Source organism: Microtus oregoni, unplaced genomic scaffold (genome assembly GCF_018167655.1).
Source record: "Microtus oregoni isolate MIOR12 unplaced genomic scaffold, Mior012 000008F_ref0000371, whole genome shotgun sequence".
NCBI classification, from domain to species: Eukaryota; Metazoa; Chordata; class Mammalia; order Rodentia; family Cricetidae; genus Microtus; species Microtus oregoni.
In genome coordinates this window covers 38,100,504-38,124,781 of record NW_024543067.1, presented here as the reverse complement: position 1 = coordinate 38,124,781, position 24,278 = coordinate 38,100,504, and the positions used below count along the sequence as shown (strand labels likewise).

General features: G+C 46.8%; 1 protein-coding gene across 3 annotated transcripts in view; it reads right to left on the bottom strand.

Moving 5' to 3' along the window:
• Positions 1-24,235, bottom strand: part of Carm1 (coactivator associated arginine methyltransferase 1) — a 49,732-nt gene extending 25,497 nt beyond the window's left edge. The window contains exon 1 of one of the 3 annotated variants that reach the window (XM_041656704.1): positions 23,784-24,235. In XM_041656704.1, coding sequence (XP_041512638.1) covers positions 23,784-24,006 — 223 coding nt within the window. In that variant the 5' untranslated portion in view covers positions 24,007-24,235. The remainder of the gene's footprint in view (positions 1-23,783) is intronic. The other 2 variants (XM_041656706.1, XM_041656705.1) reach the window with 2 other exon arrangements.
• Positions 24,236-24,278: the final 43 nt, after the last annotated feature.

The window sequence follows — 24,278 nt, the reverse complement described above, 5'->3', positions numbered from 1 at the left end:
GTCTTCAGAGTTACTGCTCCTGACCAAGGTTGCAAGGACTTGACAGCATCCTGAAGTGGCCACATTTCTCTAAAAGAGAGCCATCATCTATTACAACTCCTACATCTATTGTAGGAGTGTAACTCAGTGGTAAAATTCTTGCTAAGCATTTGTTCAGCCCTGGGCCTCAACCCCTGCACCGAAATTTTTCTGTAAGGACAGTCTGTGTCACAATGACTCAATTCAGCCTGCAGCAGACTTCAACAAGTAAACAAATAACTACAGCTGTGTCAATACAACTTTATTGACAAAACCAGGCAGAGGGCCAGGTTTACTTCACTGGAGTATTATGTTTAGAATTAAGGGGTGTTAAGACCTCTTTCTACTCGTTTCCTCATTTGCTTACCAGACATAGATAATGAGGATATCCACTTCCCATCAGAGACTTGAGGAACCTCTGGCACTCAGCTATGCAAGTCTGGAGATGCACCAAAGCCAGTGAGGCTACGAAAAACCTCTCAGTGAGTGCAGAGAACCTGTAGAGCAGTGGTTTTCAACCTTCCTAATGATTCGACCCCATACAGTTGTTCATGTTGTGGTGACCCCCGACCATTGAATTATTCCATTGCTACTTAATTGCACTTTGCTACTGTTATGAATCATAATGTAAATATTTTTGGAGACAGAATTTGCCAAAAGGAATTTCAAGCCACTGGTTGAGAACTACTGCTGTAGAAGGAGGGCTACCAAGTTGAGGGGCAGCATGAGGCCGAGGCAGACATAAGGCTCCCAGAACCTAGAGGTTCCCACAGCCATGGGCAGCACCAGGAAGATTCTTAAGCTAGGAGACATGAAAGGGAACTAAGTCAAGGCAGAAGGGCTGGGGATGCAAGCTACCCTGTTCCCCACCTGTCAGAGAACTCCTCTAACACTTGCCGTAGACCTGCAAGAATCTTCCTGAGGCTCAGGAGCCCCTGACCAGTTTCAGGGAATACGCAAAGCCTCTGTGACTTTCTGACTTACCCTATTAGTCATGTACCTCTAATTCAGTCCAACTGCTGGGCTCCCCTCTACTCAACATCCTCCCCTCTGCACACACTTGGGAGGCAGAGGTCACCTGGGCTCATGAGTTCAAAACCAACCTAGCATAGTGAGACCCTTCTCAAAACAAACATGCCGGCTGTAGGGGCTCATACCTAGTCTTTAGCATTTGGGAAATTAAAGCTAAAGGATCACCTTGAGTCTGAGGTCAACATGGATATACGACGAGTTCCAGGTCAGCCTGGACTATAGAAAGAGATCCTGTATCCAAAACACAAAGTAGGCTGGGGAGATGACTCTGGGTAAAAGCAGTAGCTACATAAGCTTGCAGGCCTGAGTTCCATCCCTAGAATTTCTCATGTGAATAAAAAGTTGAATAGATAGCCAGCATCTGTAGTCCCAACATTTCTGCAAGGAGACAGAAGGCAGAAATAGGAGAATCACCTAGAAGCTCACAAGTCAGCTGACCTAGTCAGTATTGGCAGAAACAATGACATTTTGCTTTAACAAGGAATAAGATCAAAACAACTCTCAAACATTGGCCTCTGACCTCTACACAATGTGCCAGTATATGTACATATGTACACCCATGCATATATACAAAGTAACAACAAAAACCTCACTGAACTCCAACAAGTAAATAGGAAAATAATACTCATGGCTTCCTGGTTTCTCAGAGTCTTCAGTAAGAAGTCCTAAATTCACACAGGTCTAAGAGGCCCTTTATAGCATCATCTGTTTCACTGAACTCTGTCTGGTCCAGCCACTAGCTTACCCCATTCTCACATCCCTTGAGCATGGGCAAAAGTTCTCTCTAGGTTCTGTGGTTCTTAGACAGGAACACCCTTGCTCTTCCCCTGTGTACTTGTCATTTCTTCTCAGAGGTCTTTCTAGACAAGTTCCCACTGCATAGTGGAAGTTGTTACACTCACGTAACATCTGCCTATGCTTTTCTGGCAGATATATATATATCTGACTCCCCCCTCCCCAGCAGGAGCCCAGTGTGTGAAGCACAAAGACTCAATTCCAAATGCTAAGCCTGCCCTGTCTATATCTAAGTGTAGTCGGAGATCTTCCCATTCCTTGAAGGTCACTGTTCCCTATCCCTTGTCTAGAAAGCAATAGGGCAAGCAGGAATCCCTTGATTCCTTAAACCATAGGCTAGAGAGACCAGCAGGGGTGTGCAAGACCTGAAGGGAAGCTCTTCTCCAGTGGAACCTTCTATCTGCTTAAGGATAGGGAGGAGGGGCAACAGAATGACACTAAAAAGTAGCTACTTCTCAAGGTGAGACAAAGGGTCAAGAGCACCCCACATCCTCACCTTCCCAGCAGGAGGCTATTTTACTGCTACCCATAGAGGAGCTACTAAAACTGCCCATCTCAGGCACTTGTTGGGAAGCACACAACATGTGACACATATGAAGTCTTTCCTTAAAGAAACTAACACCCACAACAAGGCTCTTCACCTTCCAGAAGAGCCATTCCACAGTGAGAGGAGGGTTGGAAAGAAAGAAATCCCTCTCCTACGGCTGCAGGTTCCACACCTCCCCCAAACTCTCCCCAAGACCAAGATAAAACCCTGAGCCCACCCAGCCTTAGCCAGTGCACCAAACACAGGGATAGGATCCAGCTGTGAACACAAGGACTGAGTCTTGTTTCACATGCTGAGAACTGTCGGGGGTGAGAGGCAGTCAGTGTGAAGACAAGCACGCAGAAATGGTGAGTGCTGGGAGGAAGGAGACAGGCTGATGCACAAGGATGGGGTGTAAACTGTCTTACAAACACCCCTGTTGGGGCTGGAGAGATGGCTCAGTGGTTAAGAGCATTGCCTGCTCTTCCAAAGGACCTGAGTTCGATTCCCAGCAACCACATGGTGGCTCACAACCATCTGTAATGGGGTCTGGTGCCCTCTTCTAGCCTGTAGGCATATATGCAAACAGAATATTGTATCCATAATAAATAAATAAATATAAAAGAAAATAAAAAAAAGAAAAAAAAAGAAAAAAAACACCCCTGTTGCCAAGAGGTGGTATCATATGTCTTTAATCCCAGAGGCAGAGGCAGGTGGATCTTTGTGAGTTCGAGGCCAGCCTGGTCTACAAGAGCTAGTTCCAGGACAGGCTCCAAGCTACAGAGAGACCCTGTCTCGAAAAAAATCCAAAACATACAAACAAAAAACAACCAGAAAACAAACTAACACCGCTGTTCCACGGCCTCCAACCTCCAACCCCTGCAGTAACTTTGCCTCCAAACCACTGGCCATCAAAGGTTTCTCCTCTATCTTATGTGGCTAGATCACTGTGGAGCCAGTCTCCCAGCTGAGAAGGGGCTAAAATGAGTTCTGATATAGGAGGGCTACTGTTCATCTGCAACCCTGGGTCTTGGTTCCCTCATTTGTCTAAGAGAGTGCCTAACATTCCCAGGGTAGGAAGACTGATAGAACCCCCAGAAGAGGCTAGGCAGCCCATGGAGGGTGGTATTGAAAGCAAGATGTTCATAGTACATCTATGAAGCAGATATAAAGGGGTGAAAGCCCTTCTCTGCTGTGTGATGGAGGTGGAAGTGTTTAATAGTCATGATGGCTGTCACCAGTGCACATCACCCACTGTTATGGAGAGAGTTGGCCCATGAGCTCAGCCAGATCGTTCTCTTGTTATAACCTAAGGCAAGATGATCTGATGTTCTCAGAAAAACTGGGAAGTGGCTGCAGCCAGTCTGCCTGCCCTGGGCCATCTGAGGACTATGAGGTCACCCTGGGTTCTTCTGCCCTGGCCAGGTGAAGCACTGGCTCTCTTCTCAGGTCCCAGACCAGGGAACTTCCTTTGCCTTTCTTATCCTACACAGCTCTACCTGCAAACAAGCACAAAGCCATCCTCAGATACAGTAATAATAAAGTTCTGAACACACAAAAGCTAATACCTACTACTTAAATGAACAAATGAATGGCCAATTAAAAAGTAGTTTTTTTTGTTTGTTTTTCAAGACAGGGTTTTTCTATATTGCCCTGTCTGTTCTGGAACTTGCTCTTGTAGACCAGGTTAGCCTCAAACTCACAGAAATCAGTCTGCCTCTGCCTCCTGAGGGCTTGAATTAAAGATGTGCACCACCATGTCCAACTAAGAAGTAGATTTTTGACCTGTGGTAGTGCATGCCTTTAATCCCAGTACTCCAAATAAAGGTGGATCTGAGTTTGAGCCGTGTCTGTCGTGAAAGCACAAAGACCTGAGTTCAAAACCAGAACCCATATTAAAGCACAATTGTGGATTAGAGAGATAACTCAGCAGTTAAGAGCACTGGCTGGGGGCTGGAAAGATGGTCAGAGGTTAAGAGCATGGACTACTCTTCTAGAGGTCCTAAGTTCAATTCCCAGCAACCACATGGTGGCTCACAACCATCTATAATGAGATCTGGTGCCCTCTTCTGGCCTGCAGGCATGGAGGCTGAACACTGTGTACATAATAAATAAATCTTAAAAAAAAAAAAAAAAAGAGCACTGGCTGTTCTTTCTGAGGATTGGGTTTTAATTCCTAGCACCTACACTGCATAACTGAGTGTAACTAGTTCCCAGGTATCCACTTCATGGGCACTGCACACATGTGGTAAACAAACATGCAGGCAAATCACTCATAAACATAAAAATCTTTTTTGGCAAAACAAAAAACATGGGGCTGATGAGATAGCTCAGTTGTTCTTCCAGAGAACCCTGGTTCAATTTCTAGCACTCACATGGCAGCTCACAACTGTCGATAACTCCAGTTCTGGGGGTCCACCCTTACACAGACATGCATACAGGCATGTAAAATAAAAATATATTTTTTAAAGATTTATTTATTGTGTATACAGTATTTTGCCTGCAAGAGGGCACCAGGACCTTTAGAAGAGCAGGCAGTGCTCTTAACCACTGAGCCATCTCTCCAGCCCTAAAATAAAAATAAATAAACAGGTATGGTAGTACACATTTGCAATCCCACTGCTAGGGAGGCAGACATTCAGTAAATGAAAAAATTTTAGTACAGAAATGAAATCACAAAGCTGTCCTCTGACCTCCACATGCATACCATGGCATAGATTACCTACAACATGGGTATGTAAACACAATGATTATTATTTTTTTTTATTTATTTTATTTTATTTTTGATTTGAGACAGGGTTTCTCCGTAGCTTTTTGGTTCCTGTCCTGGAACTAGCTCATCTAGACCAGGCTGGCCTCGAACTCACAGAGATCCGCCTGCCTCTGCCTCCTGAGTGCTGGGATTAAAGGCGTGCACCACCACCGCCCGGCTATTGTTATTTTTTAACAAAAGAAAGTGGATGACACCTGAGGAAGAACATCACTAGAGGTCATACTCTGGCCTTTGCACACACAGGGCAACACACACACCAAGCCACATGCAGAATAGGGTATAAGAAAGAGAAGGGGCAGAGATGAAGGGAGTAGGAGGGGCTAGTGTGGAAACACAATTCCAACAAGCACTGTGGCTGCCCCAGGTAAGGGAATACCTTTCAGGCCAACCTTCCACACAGCTCTATGTACACAGGACAGTGAACGCTTCTCCAGCTTGACCAGGACCAGGGCCAGAGCCAGAGCTACAGAGACGTGTGCCTAGAGGAACATACATTACAGAAGAGTAGACAAATGGGACATAAGTTTGTCTGTATTCCTGGGTGAATGACCCAAGCAAGGGCACAGTGCACAGGAAAGATTGGTCTGGCTTTTCATGACACACCCTCCTGAGTTGATAGAACTTCTATCCTGTACACATAAGATAACCAGACATACAGTGTTGGCTGCTATGAGGCCTGACTCTGGATCCTGATGTATTGGGGAGGTCAGGGGCACAAGCCAGTTTTATTCCTCCATGCATAGTTCTCCTAGAGCCAACAGCACTCACCAGAGTGAGTGATAGAGGTGGGGCAGGCTGAGCAGAACCAGGTCAAGTTGCCCCAGGCAGTCCAGCTCTAGGCTGCATTCCAGGCAGCTGTTACCTGGGAAAGCTGCCCTCCGCCCCTGGCCAGGATGACCAAACGCCAGAGTAGATCGGGAGTCAATCAGAGTAAACTTAAACTTTAATTGTCTAGAAAAATCAAACCAGTCACAGCCCAGATTTCCAATACAAAATGTTTGATGTTAAGTGTACATAGTCTGCTAGCCTCTCCTAATTTGAAAAGCTGTGTTTCTTAAGCCCTCAGAACTGAATTTCTCACTTCTATTATGCTCCTTTGTCAAACTTGGAGCTCGGGTACCATCCCTGGGGTCTCCTTGTCTTAGGGCCAAGGGCACATTAGTTTATCTCTGTTGTCAAGGATGAACACACCCTGTGCCTGTGGGTACACTGAAGGGTGGGGTTAACACAAAGCACCCATCTCAGCAAGGGGCAGAGACAATCAGTGGAGAAGAGGGCCCTCAGAGAAAATCCTAGGCACAGCAATAGTAAACATAGCATAGGTGTGTCTCCACCCGCTCAAAATAGTTTCCAATTTATCAACCAAAGGATGACTCCTAGACCTAGTTTACCTGGAAGGCCCTTATAGTCAAAGAGCTGACACAGGAATCAGTTTCATATACCACTTGTAATCTCTTGGGAGGGAATGTGTAGATGGTGCCTAAGTTTCTGTGCGTGCTGGCTAGGCAAGCTGCTCTACTGACAAGCTATGCCCAATTCCTTACTGGGGGGTTAAAGGCAGCAGCTCTACAGGCTGAGCCACAGCCAAGCCTCTGGAGGAATTTAGGTGGGGCTCTACTGTAGCAATTTCAGCCGTTTCAATAAAGCCCCCAGGGCTGACTCCCTTCATTAGCATAAAGTGGCAGATGTGTTACAGAACCCCTGAGGCCTTTAGTGGACAGGATATTTTTTTTTAAATATTTATTTATTTATTATGTATACAATATTCTGTCTGTGTGTATGCCTGCAGGCCAGCAGAGGGCACCAGACCCCATTACAGATGGTTGTGAGCCACCATGTGGTTGCTGGGAATTGAACTCAGGACCTTTGGAAGAGCAGGCAATGCTCTTAACCTCTGAGCCATCTCTCCAGCCCCTGGACAGGATATTTTAAGAGGCCTGGAAGCTGGGGTAGGATGAAGCATGTGGAAGAGCAGTTGTGGAGGGACCTCAACATGCAGGGATGGTGGCTGAGACATTAAACTGCCAGAGGCAGGAAGTTCCACAATCCACCTCACAAAGGTGTGAGTCAGGTGGGGGAAGGGCAGTTCCCATCAACTGCAGGCCAAAGCACCCTGTTTCTGAGAGAAACAGGATGTCCTGGAGCTGTAGGGCAGCGAGAAAGGCCTCCATTGGGCCCTTGAGGACTCCAGGAGCACAGGATGTTTGAGTTAGAAGTTATACATCCCATTCAGGCTCAAGGGCTGACTCTCCAGATATGGCTCCAAAGGTTGTGCAGGCTAGAGGTAGGCCACTGTTGCTTGTAGTGGCAGTGGACCACAGTAGTGCAGCCAAGAGAGGTGCCTCGCTTGAGGAACTCTGGAACATTCTGCCTTGGCCAGTCAGTGATGCAGAACTAGCACGGAGATCTCAGGGGAGAACTTCTCCAAGTCAGAGACATAAGTGAACTTGAGGAATGAAAGGAAGTGGGGAGGTGAGCAGCATTAGAGCTATAGGCCTGGTGACTAAATGCAGGCTGTGGAACCAAAACAGCTGTCATTCACCTTGTGCATTTTTTTTTTTTGGTGCATTTTTAAAAACAAGGAGAGGAGAGCTGTATCTACTGGGACTCCCTCTTCCAGGATGTTCAGACGGTGAGAGGCAATCAATAGGGACTGAGAAAATGGCCCAGTGAGTCTTTGCTGATAAAGCAAGACCACCTGAATTCAAATCTCTAATGCCTACATAAGAGCTAGGTATGGCCATGAATACCTGTAACCCCAAAACTGGCAAGCAGAGATAAGTGAATTCCTGATACTCACTGACTAGCCATGTGACAGAATCCATAAGCTTCAAGTTAAGTGGCAGACCCTGTTTCAAAAATAAAAATAATGTGGACAGCAATAGAGGAACATCTCTTGATGTTCTTTCTCTTCTGTATATGTGCTTACAGGTACATACACTTGAACGAACACACACACGTCAGTGAGGCTGGGGAGTCAGTTGAGTAAGTAAAGCGTTAGCTGTACAAGTGTGAGGACCTGAGTTTGAATCTCCAGAATTCATGTAAGGTTGGACACAAGTGTACCCAGCTGTAAAACTGTAATCTGAGTGCTCCCAACAGAAATGGGAGGTGGAGATGGGAGAATCCCCAGAAGCTCACAAGCCAGCCAGTCTCAGGTGGCTGCAAATAAGAGACCCTGCCTCAAAATAGGTGGATGGTGGGGGTCAACACCTGAGGTAGTTCTCTGACCTACCTACATACACCACCATCACCAGATGTACACCATTTTAAAACAACAACAACAAAATAGATGGATTTCAGCCGGGCAGTGGTGGCGCACGCCTTTAATCCCAGCACTCGGGAGGCAGAGGCAGGCAGATCTCTGGGAGTTCGAGACCAGCCTGGTCTACAGAGCTAGTTCCAGGACAGGCTCCAAAGCCACAGAGAAACCCTGTCTCGAAAAACCAAAAAAAAAAAAAAGATGGATTTCAGTGAGGCACATGACCAGTCAGGCACGATGGCTACACTTCACATTAGTTAGGGCCTGGATGCATGGATGCATCAATAAGAGGGGCACAAGCATGTATATACTGCCAACCCACCCAGACTGAGGAGTGGGCAAGTGTCCCTCAAGGGCACATGACAAGTCCAGAAGGACCCTCCATCTCCCTTTCCAGCTCCTCCTGGGTCTGTAATCTCCATAACAAGAGCATGCTCTTTTGTTAGCACTAATCCACTAGGGGTATTAGGCAGCATCCTCAGTCTCATCCCGTCTGTGCTGATCCGTAAGGTTCTAGAACCCAAACCATTCTGCACTGCCATGTGCAGCTATACAACGGAAATGAATCCCACCTTGGGGAACTTAATTAGCTGAAGCAACAGCCAATAGCACTGAAAGTAAACAGTTTTGATATATCTTGCCAAAATATGGATAACGAATGGCTTTAAAGAGGTAGACAAAAACATGGGTGCAGGGGAGGAGGCTCTTAGGCTGAGTACAAGGAGTACAGCCCAGAAAAATAATTTGAGCTTATTTCCAAGAATGGGTATCCTTGGGCTGGAGAGATGGCTCAGAGGTTAAGAGCACTGCCTGCTCTTCCAAAGGTTCTGAGTTCAATTCCCAGCAACCACATGGTGGCTCACAACCATCTGTAATGGAGTCTGGTGCCCTCTTCTGGCCTGCAGGCATACACACAGACAAAATATTGTATACATAATAAATAAATAAATATTTTTAAAAAAAAAAAGAATGGGTATCCTTGAAGCAGAGGACAAGCAGAAGGTGGCTGAAAAGGAGGGGCTGCTTGTACCAACAAAAACTTCCAAAGCAGAGACACAAGCTTGCTGTAGGGTCAGGCTCACTGGATGATCTTGGGCAGCAAGTTACACAGGTACTGAATACCCACAACTGTCAAATACACCAAATTCAATACCCAGGGCCCAGGCAACCTTATGGTGTTGATTCAACAGCCATGAAATAAAGAATGATCCAATGAACATATAGAAGACACGAAAGGTCTTCCAGAACCTCCAGGCTCTGCCTCTTCTGGCTACTGTGAAGTTTGGTCTCATTTTCTTTCATAAAACTGCTCACGGGGGGGGGGCTGGAGAGATGGCTCAGTGGTTAAGAGCATTGCCTGCTCTTCCAAAGGTCCTGAGTTCAATTCCCAGCAACCACATGGTGGCTCACAACCATCTGTGGTGAGGTCTGGTGCCCTCTTCTGGCCTGCAGGCATACACACAGATAGGCTATTGTATACATAACAAATAAATAAATTAAAAAAAAAAAAAAAGAGTTTTAAAAAAAAAAAAAAAAAAAAACTGCTCACGGGGGCAAGGTTTGGCAGCACACACATGTGATCCTAAGAAGCTGAGCAGGACTGCTACAAGTTCAGATCAGTATGGGCTACAAAGTGCGAATCTGCCTCAAAAAATTAAAAATTAAAGAGGTGGTGGTTTTGTATGCCTTTAATCCAGCACTCAGGAGGCAGAGGAAGGAGCATTTCTTGAGTTCAATGCCAGCCTGGTCTATAAGGTGAGTTCCAAGATAGACAAGGTTGTTACACCAAGAAACCCTGTCTCAGGGGAAAAAAAAACTCACGAGGATAGGGGGCTCAGTGAGTAAAGCATTTGTCATGGAGGAACTAAGGATCCCAAAGCCCATCTGTAATCCCAGTCCTAGGATGCGGAGATGGGATCCCTGGGTAGCTAGATTAGAGAAATCAGTGAACTTTAGTACAATGAAGAGACTAGTCTCAGTAACTGAAGTGGAAAGTAATGACACCCAGAGCCAACCTCTGGATTCCACACACATACAAGGAATCAGAGATATAGCTCAGTTGGCAGAGTGCTTCCTAGCATACATGATGCCCTGGGTTCAGTCTCCAGCACCCAAAAAACTGTCATGGTGGCTCATGCCTGCCATTCTAGTACTCAGGACTAGTGAGAGAATCAACAATTCAAGGTCATCCTTAGCTACAGTTCAATCCCAACACTTGGGGAGGCAGAGGCAGGCAGATCGGGTTCAAGAACAGCAGAATCACACAGAGAAACCCTGTCTCAAAAAAAAAAACAAAACAAGAACAAAAACAAAACCAAATAAAAAGCTCTCTTGGCTTCTAAACTCAGGACAGATACCAGTGTTAAGTAGGCAAGCCCGGAAGGAACTTGGATCCTGAAGCTATTCAAGCAGTTCTTTAAAAGGGGCAGGTCTTAGGGCAAACACCATGGGAACACATTGTGGGCTTATGACCATTATTCACTGACTGGATTAGCGAGGGTCTCAGAAGTCCTTCATATTACTGGAGGATTTAAAAACTCATTCACTTAGCCAAGGTCACAAGGTCATGACTGCCACTCAAGTTCTCAGCAGCTTCTGGCTCCAAGTCAGGACAGAGGGGTAACTTGCCAGCCAGGACCTCCTAGCCTGCTGTGACAGGAACCCCAGCATGCTAGACAACTGAGGCAATGCTGCCCACTCCAGACCGCCTTGCTGACCTCCCAGCTCTACAGCTAGGCTAGGCTTTCCCTCTTAGCCCTTTGGCTGTCGTCCTCCTAGGTGTCTCTTGGGCCCTATTCCTGTCAAGGACAGGCGGGATAGGTTGTTGTCCACATCCTCTCTGCTTCTAAAGACAGGAGTCTACTAGATGGGGGCTGCATGTGACTTTACAGGGTTGTGAGTCTGGAAACAATGTCCACCCTGGCCAAAGCCACCTTCAGTCAGCTGGCCCTCCCCACCAAAAAGACACTGAGATCCAAGGAGTCCAAGGCCCAGCGCAGCCCTTCATCCTGAGAGAGGACAGAGGGGCAGTAATCTGAGCCCTCCCCCACCCCATTTCTTCATGCAGGTCACTCTTACAATAAAAGCTTCTGCCCTCCCTGCTGCCCTTGGCTAGACCCAACCTAGAACCTCGCTTCCAATGCAGGTCTATGGAGCCACCTGGGTCAAACTCTACCCTAATACTTGACTCTTGTCAGCTTGCCTTCTAATGAAAATGTGCAAATTCCATTTTGTAGAAGAAAAAAAACTGAGGCACAGTCAAAGAAATAGTGAAAATATCATGACCAGGAAAGACAGACAGTGAGCCCAGAGTTCCACTGTGCCATGGGCTAACTAACTCCAGGCTTCTGTAAAGCTTCTCTAGCAGAGGCTCAGTGACCAGCCTCCCTCCAATTTTAGAAAGGGACTCCTGAGCGATCTCCAATCTCTGAACAAGCAAGATTGAATTTACTTGTTTGTTGCAGTGCTGGGAACAGGAGCCAGGACCTTGAGTATGCCAGGTAGAAACCTTACCACTCAGCTCTAGCCCCAGGCTGGGACAAGCAGGCTTAAGTGACTATTGATTTATTAAGTATGGGACCTCAGATATCTTAAAATCCCCAAGATACCCAGAGCAGTGGTTTTCTGCTAGTGGAAAGTAGGTGCTAGGAATACCATTATCCCACCCTCTAGACTAAGACTCTGTGGTAGCCTCTGGGGCTGGTGGCATCTGTTGCCTTTCAAAGTCTCTCCCTTTCCCCATACCTGAGCCCTAACTCAAGCCTGATCAGCCCTTACTCTCAAAGCCTGCTGGAGGGTCTGCCCAGGAGCTCACAGGAACAGCAAACCAGCTACAGAGATGTGGATGTGAGGCTCTTAGGCCAAATTCTTAAATGAATTCCTGTCTCCACACCAGCCCTGAGAGGTGCAGGTGTCATCCATCTCTCCAAGTGCGAGGGTAAGTGAAGCTCACAGAATGGCCTATGGTCATAGCCACTGACTTCTGACATCATACCTCAGCATACTTCAGTCTTGGAGCCCAGCAACATGGACTGGGGATGCAGCTCACTGTATAATACTTGGCTACACCTGTGTGTACAAGATCTTGAGCTCCACCCCAGCACTGCAATAAATACAAACAAAATCTTAAGAGGCTCTGCACAGGTCAGGGTTCTTCCCAACCTCAACCCATGTCCTGCGAGTCTTGTTTCCTGGGTTCTCCAACAGACCCCAGATACAGAGTGGATGCCCTGGGCAGCAACTGTACCTGCCATAGTGTCTCCTGAGCAATCCATCCCCAGTTGCTAAACCTAGTAGAGTCATATCCTGGGCAAACACTCTGCCTGTTCCCCTGGTCTAGGTACCCATGTGGAAGCCCAAGACTCAGCGCTTGCCATTCACAATCTCACCAGAATCTGAGACCATAAGTGAATCTGAGGCACAGGATACAGGGGACATGTCTGCATGACATACTCAGGCATCCATTCGGAAAAATGTGTGACTGAGTGAGCTGGATATGTAGAGATTATAAAGAGGCCCACATGGCAGCTCATGGAAAATTCTGCAAACATACAAGTTAGGTTACAGTACACAGTCCAATAGGAGGAAAACCAAATTACACCTTCCATGTATAAATCACAGCTGAGGGGACTGGTTCTCAACATGTGGGTCAAGACCATTTGGGGGTCACATATCAGACAGATATTTACATTATGATTCATAAGAGTAGCAAAATTACAGTTATGAAGTAGCAACAAAATAACTTTATGGTTGGGGGTCACCACAACATAAGGAATTGTTTTAAATTCATTAGGAAGGCTGAGAACCACTGGCTAAGGGCTTTGGGTGTAGGCATGGCCCAAGTGGGAGGGGGGAGGATGAAGGCAGGACCCTGGGGACCATCGCCATTGTCAGGGAACTCAAACTCAGCTGGCTGCCTAAAGGGAAGGGCTGGGCGTAATGAGGAAACATTACCCACACATAAGAAAGGGCACCTGAGTTCAAAGAGCTGCTCTATGGGAAATACCAAATCAGAGCAGCTTGGAGAGGTAAGGGCTATGGAAGAGAAGGAAGGCATCACACCTCAGTGGACTCAAGGTCTGAATGTAGGCTAGGGACAGCTGTTCAGAAGCACAAAGTTAGAGTCTGATTTGAAATTTTCTCAGTAATATATAAATAAATATCTCTTATAATTACAGTTCCAGGGAACTGACACCCTCTCCTGACTTCTACCAGTGCCAGGCACTGATGGGAAGCATATACATATATATGCAGACAAAACACTTATAAAAAATAAATTGAAATATACTCATGGGGGGAACATACCACCATGTGCCAGGGTTCATGTGTGGAGATCAGAAGACAACTTGCAGGAGTCAGTTCTCTCCTTCCAATATCTGAGTCTCAGGGATTTAACTCAGGTCATTAAGCTTGGCAGCAAGCACCTTACCCACAAACCACCTCTCCAGCCTCAGTTTAATATTTACCTCAACTACATGAGACCATATGCTGGCTCAATAATAAATTTATAAAGTCTTTACTAAATAATCCTTTTTACATTTATTCATTAGTAGGCATGTTTTGCCAGCATGTATATATGTATATTATGTATGTAAATGTATGTAGGGTGTACTTTGTAAGTTTCAGATCCCCTGAAACTGGAGTTATGGACATTTATGAGCTGGGAATCGAAACTAGGTCTTCTACTAGAGCAACAAGTGCTCTTTTGTTGTTGTTTTGTTTTTCAAGACAGGGTTTCTCTGTCCTGGAACTCACTTTGAAGACCAGGCTGGCTTCGAACTCAGAGAGCCCTCTGCCTCATTCTCTTGAGTGCTGGGATTGAAGGTGTACGCCACGCCACCACTGCCCGGTTTGCAACAACTGCTTTTTTTTTTTTTTTTTTTGGTTTTTCAAGACAGGGTTTCTCTGTAGTTTTGGGGCCTGTCCTGAAACTAGCTCTTGTAGACCAGGCTGGCCTTGCACTCACAGTGATCCTCCTGCCTCTGCCTCCCAAGGGGTAGGATTAAAGGCGGGCACCACCATCGCCCAGCTGCAACAAGTGCTCTTAACAGCTAAGCCAACTCTCTAGTCCTTATAAAACATTTTGGAAAAAGAAAAGGTGGCTAGAGAGATGGCTCAGTGTCTAAAGTGCTTACTATGCAAACTGAAGCCCCAAGCTTGATCCATCAGAACCCAAGTAAAAACCAAGTTGGCTGTGGTGGTGGGTGGGTCCCAGTAATCCCAATGCTAGGGAATCCCAGACAGGAGTATTCCTGCTCCAGCACTCAGCCTACCTAACAAGTTCCAGGGCAATGAGAAATGTTGCTTCAAAAAAAGAACTACAAGGGCTGGAGAGATGGCTCAGAGGTTAAGAGCATTGCCTGCTCTTCCAAAGGTCCTGAGTTCAATTCCCAGCAACCACATGGTGGCTCACAACCATCTGTAACCCCTCTTCTGGCCTGGAGGCATACACACAGACAGAATATTGTATACATAATAAATAAATATTAAAAAAAAAAAGAACTACAAGCCGGACAGTGGTGGCGCACGCCTTTAATCCCAGCACTCGGGAGGCAGAGACAGGTGGATCTCTGTGAGTTCAAGACCAGCCTGGTCTATAAGAGTTAGTTCCAGGACAGGCTCCAAAACCACAGAGAAACCCTGTCTCGAAAAACCAAAAAAAAAAAAAAAAAGAACTACAAGCTAGGAATATGCCTTAGTTGATAAAGTGCTTGCCATGTAAATCTAAGATCCTGAATTTGGTCCATAGAAACCAGGTAGAAGAACAGTGTGATGGTTCATTTAAGTCCCAGGCCAGTGAGCAACCTTGACTTCAAAGGAAGCTAGCACCTGAAGAATGATACCAAAGGTCCCCTCTACACACATACACAAGGAATGGCACTCAAGGTTTATTGGCCTTACATACACACAATCTTTTTTGTTTGTTTTTAGACAGGGTTTCTCTGTGTAGCTTTAGAGCCTGTCCTGGAACTCACTCTGTAGACCAGACTGGCTTTGAACTCAGAGATCTGTCTGCCTCTTTCTCCTAAGTACTAGGATTAAAGGTGTGCACCACCACCGCTTGGCAAAAGCACATATTCTTATGCACCTGCACATAACATGCATGCCCTCACACACACACACAAATATGAAATGAAAAGGGGGAAGCATAACAAGTGTGGTAGTACACAGCTGTAAGCAGCTATAAAGAAAGCAGAGGCAGGAAGCTCGAGTTCAAGCCCAGCTTGGGCTACCTAGTGAAGAGTGCTGAAATGTAGCTCAGTGGTAGAGCACTAGATTAGTAGAGTGCAGATGGGCTCCATCCCCAGTACCACAGCCACTTTTCACTATGGGAATAGGAAAAAAACTGGAGTCTGCCTGGACTTGAGTTTTGAAGGACTCTGAGGGCAAGTTACTAAGAACCCTCCTCCAGGAGGTCTAGGGTCTAACCTTTTGTTACTTCTTCCTACTGCCAAGTGTGGAATTCATTTATTCTGGAACACAAGTTCTGAAGTTAAAATACAACTTTGGGGAGTTGGTGCTCTCCTTCCATCTTTACATGGGTTCCAGGTTGTCAGGCTTGCATGGTAAGCACCTTATCTGCTGAACCATCTTGATAGTCCTAAGGGGCTTCTGCCCCAGAACCCCCATCAACCCTTGAACAACTTATGTACAAAAGCATGAAAAATGAGATGCCACCTTGTTTAAGAGGTCGCTTTGAGTCTGACACACACGACACTGTCTCTTCCTTCCATCTGTTGATCTGCAGCAGCACAGTAAGACAATGTAGGGCAGTGCTGAACTGACGGCACAGGCCATCTCAGCAGATCAACAAGTGCTTTACCTGTTTGGCCACCAGCAAAATAGGACCACAATTCCCAGCTTCACAGGGCTTTACATTTTTTTTTATTAGATTTACTTATTTATGTGTATGAGTGTTTTGTATACACGTATATATATGTACTATGTGTGCCCACAAGTCAGAAGGAAGTGTTGGCTCCTCTGGAACTGGAATTACAAATGGTTATGTAGGTGCTGGTAATCAAACCTGGGTCCTCTGGAAGAGCAACAAGTGTTCTTAACCACTGAGCCATTTCGCCAGAACCACCACCACCTACCACCAAAAATTTTTAAAGACAGTTTCTCACTGTAGTCCACACTAGCCTAGAACTTACTATCTACTACCGGCTGGCTTGCAATTTCAAGCAATCTTCCTGTCTCAGTACTAGGATTATAGAGGTGAGTCATCATACCCAGCCTTACTAGGCTTTTTATTTTTTATTTTTGGTTTTTCGATACAGGGTTTCTCTGTGGTTTTGGAGCCTGTCCTGGAACTAGCTCTTGTAGACCAGGCTGGTCTCGAACTCACAGAGATCCACCTGCCTCTGCCTCCCGAGTGCTGGGATTAAAGGACTTACTAGGCTTTTTAAAGACCAGTAGTGACATACACAAAAGGGCATAATCGAAAGGCCAACTGGCCCATGACACCCAGAAAAGTATACCCTTATTTAAGACCTAACCTATAGGGACATTTCAAATCTAAAAAGATGTCTGGGTTGTCCCAAGTCTGGCTAAGACCACATTTCCCACTGGTGATTCATTTCCTTTTTTATTTTTTTGAAACAGGGTCTCAGGTAGCATAGGCTGGCCTCAAATTCAACATGTAACTGAGGCTGACTTTGAATTTACTAGCCTTGCACACACATGTTTATGTGGTTCTAGGGAAGGAACACAGGGCTTTGTGCATCCTAGGCAAGTGTTCTACCTATAGAGCCTTACTATTTCTCTCTCTCTCTGTCTCTCTCTCTGTGTCTCTTTGTCTCTGTCTCTCACTCACTCCCTTCCCTCCTCCTCCTCCCCAGACAGGGTTTCTCTGTGTAGCCTGGCTGTCTTGGAACTCACTCTGTTGACCACGCTGACCTTGAATTTTTTTAAAAATACTCATTTATTTATTCTGTATACAATATTTGGTCTCTGTGTATGCCCGAAGGCCAGAAGAGGGCACCAGACCTCATTACAGATGGTTGTGTTGTGAGCCACCATTTAAGCTCAGGACCTTTGGAAGGTCTTAACTGCTGAGCCATCTCCCCAGCACCCCCCCCCCCCCCCCCCCCGCTGTCCTTGAATTTAAGAGATCACCTGCCACCGCCTCCAGAGTGCTGGGATTAAAGGTATGCACTACTAGTGCCCAGTTTACACCATACTTTCATCCCAGGCTTTTGCTGTTAAGAACCCACAAGTAAACACTACAGGTTTTATAGGACAAGATGGTCCTGGCTGAGTATTCTTTGTGAACTGGTGATTACTTTTCCCAACCCCTACAAACTGTAAATGTTTCTAGCTCTGACTGTATAAAAATAGGCCATAGGCTCCATTTTACCAACAGGCACCAGTTTACGCTGTTCTTTTCCTTGACTGATCTCAAGGTCAAGCACTTAAGTTGGGCAACAGGAGCTCACTCATAGCCTTATATAAAGCAAGTAGAAAAAACAAATGGCAACAGCATAAGCAATATGCGAGTGACAGAAGATTATCTTTCTGGTATTGCTAACTTTTCAACTTCATCCTATCTTGACAATATGGCAGACTATTGCTTGTGTTCATAACAAATGTTTAAAAGATGGCAGAGGGAAGTCACAACGGCCCCTGATTCTGTGACTGTACAGTCTAGTGGTACCACAAGTCTGACCTTGAACTCACTAAATTGCCTAGGCTGGCCTTGAATTTCAGATCCTCCGGCTTGGCTTCATTCTCCCCAGTGCTGGGATTACAGGTGTCTAATAGCAGCAAGCCTGGTTGATAAAGGAGTCATGCAAGACTGTTTTATGCAGGGCTGGAGAGATGGCTCAGAGGTTAAGAGCACTGACTGCTCTTTCGGAGGTCCTGAGTTCAATTCCCAGCAACCACATGGTGGCTCACAACCATCTGTAATGAGATCTGGTGCCCTCTTCTGGCCTTCAGGCATACATGGAGGCTGAACACTGTGTACATAATAAATAAATCTTAAAAAAAAAAAAGATTATTTTAGACAGACACTCTACCAACTTAGTACAGCACAACCAATACAGGAGTTTCCTCTAGCCTTTCCACACTGGATGTCACCTCACCAAAATGACATCAGCCCTTTCTTATCAGACAGGGTCTGGGCAAAGCATCTCTTCCTAAAGGGTTGAGGAGCAAGCCAGACATCATCCAAACTCATTCTTGCTGACCAAGACAGAAAAATGACCTGGGCATTTCTAGATGGGTTGGTGCCAGGCTGAGCAACTGCAAGTCAATTCTGCTCTTCCCCCTAGCCATGGGAAAGCCCATGCCAGGCAGAGTGACCTGGATACAGTAGCTGCCTGCCATGTGGTCAATCCCCTGAGATAAAAATCAGAGTGATTTCAAATGGCTAGGAGAGCTGGGAAGGGTAGCCACTCTGTAGGGGACCAGAATGGGGCCTTCTGGAGATAGCTGCCACATTTTCCAATGAAGGGCACAGACACCCAGAAATGGAGGCCCAAGAATCTCTCCCATCATGAGGTATAAAACATAGGGGGCATACTAGAAAACCAACTCTTTCCCATGCTACCCCGATTGCTGAGGTTGAGGCTCAGTGGGTAGAATGTTTGCCTACCATACAAGAAGCTCTGAGTTCCATCCTTAGCATAGCATAAACCAGTAAGGTGCTGCTGCATATCTATATTCAGAGCCCTGAAGAGATTGGAAGCAAAAGGATCAGGAATTGAAGGCCATCAGATACATTGTATATTTGAAATCAGCTTGAGCAACATTAAGACTTTGTCTCAAAATATTTGTAACAAAAATATAAAACAAAAATAACATCTGTAAAAATGTTGTTGGGTGAGGATGTGACCTAAATACATTGTATTCATATGTGAAATTACCAAAGAACGTATAATTTTAGAAATGTACTGTTGACAAACACTTGCTACAAATCCCCTGCCAAAACCCCTTCTTTTCTTTAAGCCCTTCAACCCACCAGAGGGACAGCAGGCTACAGGCAGAAAAGTGCTGCTGCAGGTAGTAAGGAAACAGGCACAGACAGGTCATAAGGCTAACTAAAGATTCTATGACTGACCTGCACCTGATCAACTCCTGAGTTTAGTTCAGGGCCCTTAGAGGACCCACAGAGACCTCTACACATTTGACACACTGGAAGAAGATTACTTCTGGCCAGGCAATGGTGGCATATGCCTTTAATTCCAGCACTTGGGAGGCAGAAGCAGGAGGATCTCTGAGAATGAAGGGCAGAATGGTCTACAGAGCAAATTTCAAAACAGCCAGAGCTGTTACACAGAGAAACCCTGATGTGGGAAGTCCTTCTGTCTATGTGTTGCTTTTATTAGTTAATGAATAAACTGCCTTGGGGGCTGGAGAGATGGCTCAGAGGTTAAGAGCACTGACTGCTCTTCCAAAGGTCCTGAGTTCAATTCCCAGCAACCACATGGTGGCTCACAACCATCTGTAATGGGGTCTGGTGCCCTCTTCTGGCCTGCAGGCATAGACACAGACCGAATCTTGTATACATAATAAATAAATAAATATTTAAAAAAAAAAAGAAGAAGAAGAAAACTGCCTTGGCCTGCTTATGCAGAACTTAGGTAGGCGAGGGGAGGGGCACAACGACAGGACTGAACTGAATGCTGGAACAAGGAAGGCAGTAAGGGAGGAGACACCATGGAGCCGCTGCCAGAGTCAGACATGTTGAAACTTTGTGGATAAGCCACTGCCACATGGTGATGCACAGATTAACGGAGACGGGTTAAATTAATATGTAAGAGTTAGCCAATAAGAAGCTAAAGCTAATGGGCCAAGCAGTGATTTAAATAATATGGTTTTCTGTGTGATTATTTCGGGTCTAAGCTAGCTAGGTGGCCAGGAACCAACAAACCACCCCTCCTCCGACAAAACCCTGTCTGAAAAATTAAGAAAAAAAAAAAGAAAAAATCCTTCTGGTATTCTGACAAACTCTCCTTACAGTCTATATATATACAAATTCAGATCCTGGGGACTGGGAGCATGCAGGCTCATAATGAACAAATCAGTGTCTTCTGGCCTGACCAAAGCATTGGAGCGCCAAGAAGGCTCTACACGAAACCATCTCAAAATAAAACAAAAACAAAAATAGGAAACAAAAGCACAGAGACAAATGAGAAGCCACAGCAAGCGAGGGGTGCTTAGAGTTTGGCTACAGAAAGCCAAGGAGTTCTTGGAGTCGCTGGAACCTGCAACAAAGGCCTCTTCTTCCCTCCAGCCCAGAGCGAAAGTGGCCTTTTTAGACACCTTGATTTCAGAGTGTGGTCAGGAAATGAGAAAGCATATCCCAACTTTTCTAAGCCACCAAACTTCTGGTCATTTGTTACAATGACCATTGGAAATCTACACTCAGTTTTGACCCGCCTTTAGAACCCTTGTTTAACTGCAACCCAACACCAGGAATGGTGGTACAAATCTATAAACCCAGGAGGAAGAAAGCAGAAGTAGCACAAAGTTAAAGGCCACCTTGGAAACCCAAGATTGTCTCAAAATGGCTCAGTGAGTAAGGGCACTTCCTATCAAATCTGATGAGTTTGATTCCCAGGACCCACATAATGGAAAGGGAGAACCAACTCCTGCAAGTTGTCCTCTCATCTTCACATTCTCACTGTGACATGAGACACCACCACATAAACACAAATAAATATATGTAATAAAAATGGGGTGAAATCTTCACCCCAATGTCATTTTAGCCCAGAGCAGTGGTTCTCAACCCCATGGGTCATGACCCCTTTGAGGGTCACATATCAGATATTTACATTATGATTCATAACAGTGGCAAACAGTAGCAAAATTAGTCATGAAGTAGCAACAAAATAATTTAATGGTTGGGATCACTACAACATAAGGAACTGCATTAAAGGGTCACAGCATTAGGAAGGTTGAAAACCACTGGCCTAGAGGATGAAATTTTTCTCTGGCCCCAAGAATATATCTGGGACTGAGGATTTTGAGAAACAAGGACTTTTTACTTATACATATGCCCGTGTAGGTATGTGTGTGTGTGTAATTCTGTATAACTTTCAACACTGTCGTGATTTGGGGGAAGGAGAGAATCAGAGACTCTCAAGTAGCACAGGCTGGCTTGAACTGCTCCTCTTTCGTCCACCTCACGTGTGCTGGGATTACAGGTATTTGTATATACCTATATATGTATATATTCTAATTTCTGAAGACAAGACCTTACTTTGTAGCCAGGCTACTCTTAAACTGAACTCCTCCTACGGCCAGGTATGGTAGCACACACCTTTAATCCAGCATTGGGAGGCAGAGGAAGGAAGACCTCTGTAAGGCCAGCCTGGTCTACATAACTAGATACAGAACAGCCAGGACTACATAGAAGAACCCTGTTTCCTGGTCTACAAGAGCTAGTTCCAGGACAGCGCCAAAGCTACAGAGAAACCCTGTTGTGAAAAACCAAAAAGAAAAAAAAAGAAAGAAAAGAAGAAGAACCCTGTCTCAAAAAACAAAGCAAAACACTGAGTTTCTCCTGCTTCAGTATCCCAGATGCTGGGATACAGGCCTGCACCACCACACCTGGCACTGCAGGATTGTTTCGGGGGCTTTGGTGGTGCTGAGGATCTAGCCCAAGGCCTCAAACTTACTAGGCAAATGTTCTACCAGAGCTGTATGCCTAGCCCATAACCATCTTTATTTTTACTTCACAGCTGGGAACAGAACCTAGATCCTTACCCATGCTGAGCCCCCAGGCAACTTTGATAATTACAGCAAAACAAGAACACAAACTGTAAAGATTCTCCTGGAATAAGTTGAACTTCTAAGAATAAAAGAAACTGGGTATAAGAGATTATGAAGAAACTAACAATTATGTAAATATAATAAATTCTATAAAAAAAGTTTGTCAAGGCCAGGCGGTGGTGGCGCACGCCTTTAATCCCAGCACAGGCCGGCGGATCTCTGTGAGTTCGAGGCCAGCCTGGTCTACAAGAGCTAGTTCCAGGACAGGAACCAAAAGCTATGGAGAAACCCTGTCTCGAAAATCCAAAAAAAAAAAAAAAAAAAAAGTTTGTCAAGTTCACAAACCAAGCTACCCAGAACTTCGTCTTGGTGACTGAGACAGGATCTGCCCACATCAACCAAGCTATACTCAAGCTTTCAGTCCTGCTTCAGCTTACCAAGTGTTGAGCCCACAGGCTGCTAACACTATAATCCAGCTTCCCAGAACACTTTCCAGGGTAGGCCCTGGTACCTGTGTCTTCCTTAGGGGTCTGGGTCGTGCTGAGCTTCGCTTCCTTACCAGTCCTAAACTCCTAATCTGTGAAATTCCCCTTTCACTGGTGTCCTCAAGGCGACCCCAGCTCTGTCCAAGCCCCCAAAGGTGTCCCACTTTTGGGCACCAGACACACTACTTTCTCCTGTGTTTTCAAAGTCAAGGCAAAGACAGGAGAAGCCATCTGAACAGACTGCTACATACATTTCCCTTCCCAACATCCCATTACCAGGGAGGGAGAAAAAAATTCTCACAGGCCAAAACCAATCCGGTCCTCCTTGGTGGCCCCTTAAGAGCATCAATGAACGAAACCTTGGGAGACAAAGACCATGAAACAGAATAGCAAAATGCCACTAAGGAATCCGCCAGTAGAAAGAGTAACAAGAGAAAGAATGAAAGGTGGGACTACAAAGCTTGGGGGGAGGGGGCTGGTGCCCTTCGCAAATACACTGTGATTTCCCCCTTTATCCCCCCACCATGTCAGTTTTTGAAGCAGCTTCTGATAATGTCACCAGCTTCTCACGTCCTTAAAAAAGAAGACAGGAGGCGCGTGGCGAGGGAGGTGGCATTACCTCTTGACTTCTAAAGCAAGCCGGCCTTCCCCTCCCCTCTTCCACGTTTCAATGGGGGATGGGGGTGGAACTCTTTATCTCTGTCCCCAGTTCTAAAGTTTGCCAATCGAGGTGTGTTGGGGGGGGGGGGGGGGGATTCCTGCATATCAAGTCCTCCTCCACAAGGGCGGCACCCAGTATTCCCGGTGCTCCACACTGAAAGCCACTTTACAAATGTCCGTGTGCATGTGTAGAGGATGTCGCCTGAGATGAGATCCACAAACCACACCCGCTCAAGAACCCTGCAATCGCTCCCTCTATCATCCCCCTGAATCCTCGGGGCCCCACTTCCTGCCACGCGCCCCCCCCGCCGCAAATCTCAGGCCCCCGAGTGTTTCCCGCGCCCCTCTTCGGGCTCCTCGGTCCCCGCGCACGCCTTCTCTGCCATCTCGCCGGCCGGCTGAGGGAGCCGCGTGCACTGGCTCGGCCCGAGTCCCCCCCAGACCGTCCCCTCCCCCGGCGCCCTAGCTGCCGGCCTCGTGCGCCGCCGTCCCCAGGGTGTCCCCAACACTCACGGCTGTAGAGGGCGATGCCCGCCGCGTCTGGTCCAGCGCGCACCTCGAGGCGCAGAGCCTGCTGCTCCGCGTGCCTCTGGATCTCGCCGTTCGCGTCGCCGATAGTGAGGAGGCGGGCGCCGGGGAACACCGACACTGTCGCGCAGGGCCCCGCGCCGCCCGGGCCAGCCACCGCCGCGCTCCCCGCACCCGGCCCCACAGCCGCCGCCGCCGCCGCTGCCATCTTAGGTCCGGCTCCAGGCCCCGCTGCCACCACCGCCACCGCCACCGCCGCACACGGGCCCAGGCCGCCGCCGCCGCCGCCGCCGCGCAGGCCGAGGCCGAGGCCGTGCCTGGCAGCGCGCCGCCTGCCGGCCACGCGCCGCCTCGCCGCCGCCGACACGGGCCGGCTCGGTGGAGCAGCGCCACCTGCTGGCGCCTGAGGGAGCCCGGCGAGAGCGAGCACGACGTGGGTGGGGTCGGCCCCACCCCGCGAGAACGGTCGCGGCTTTGTGA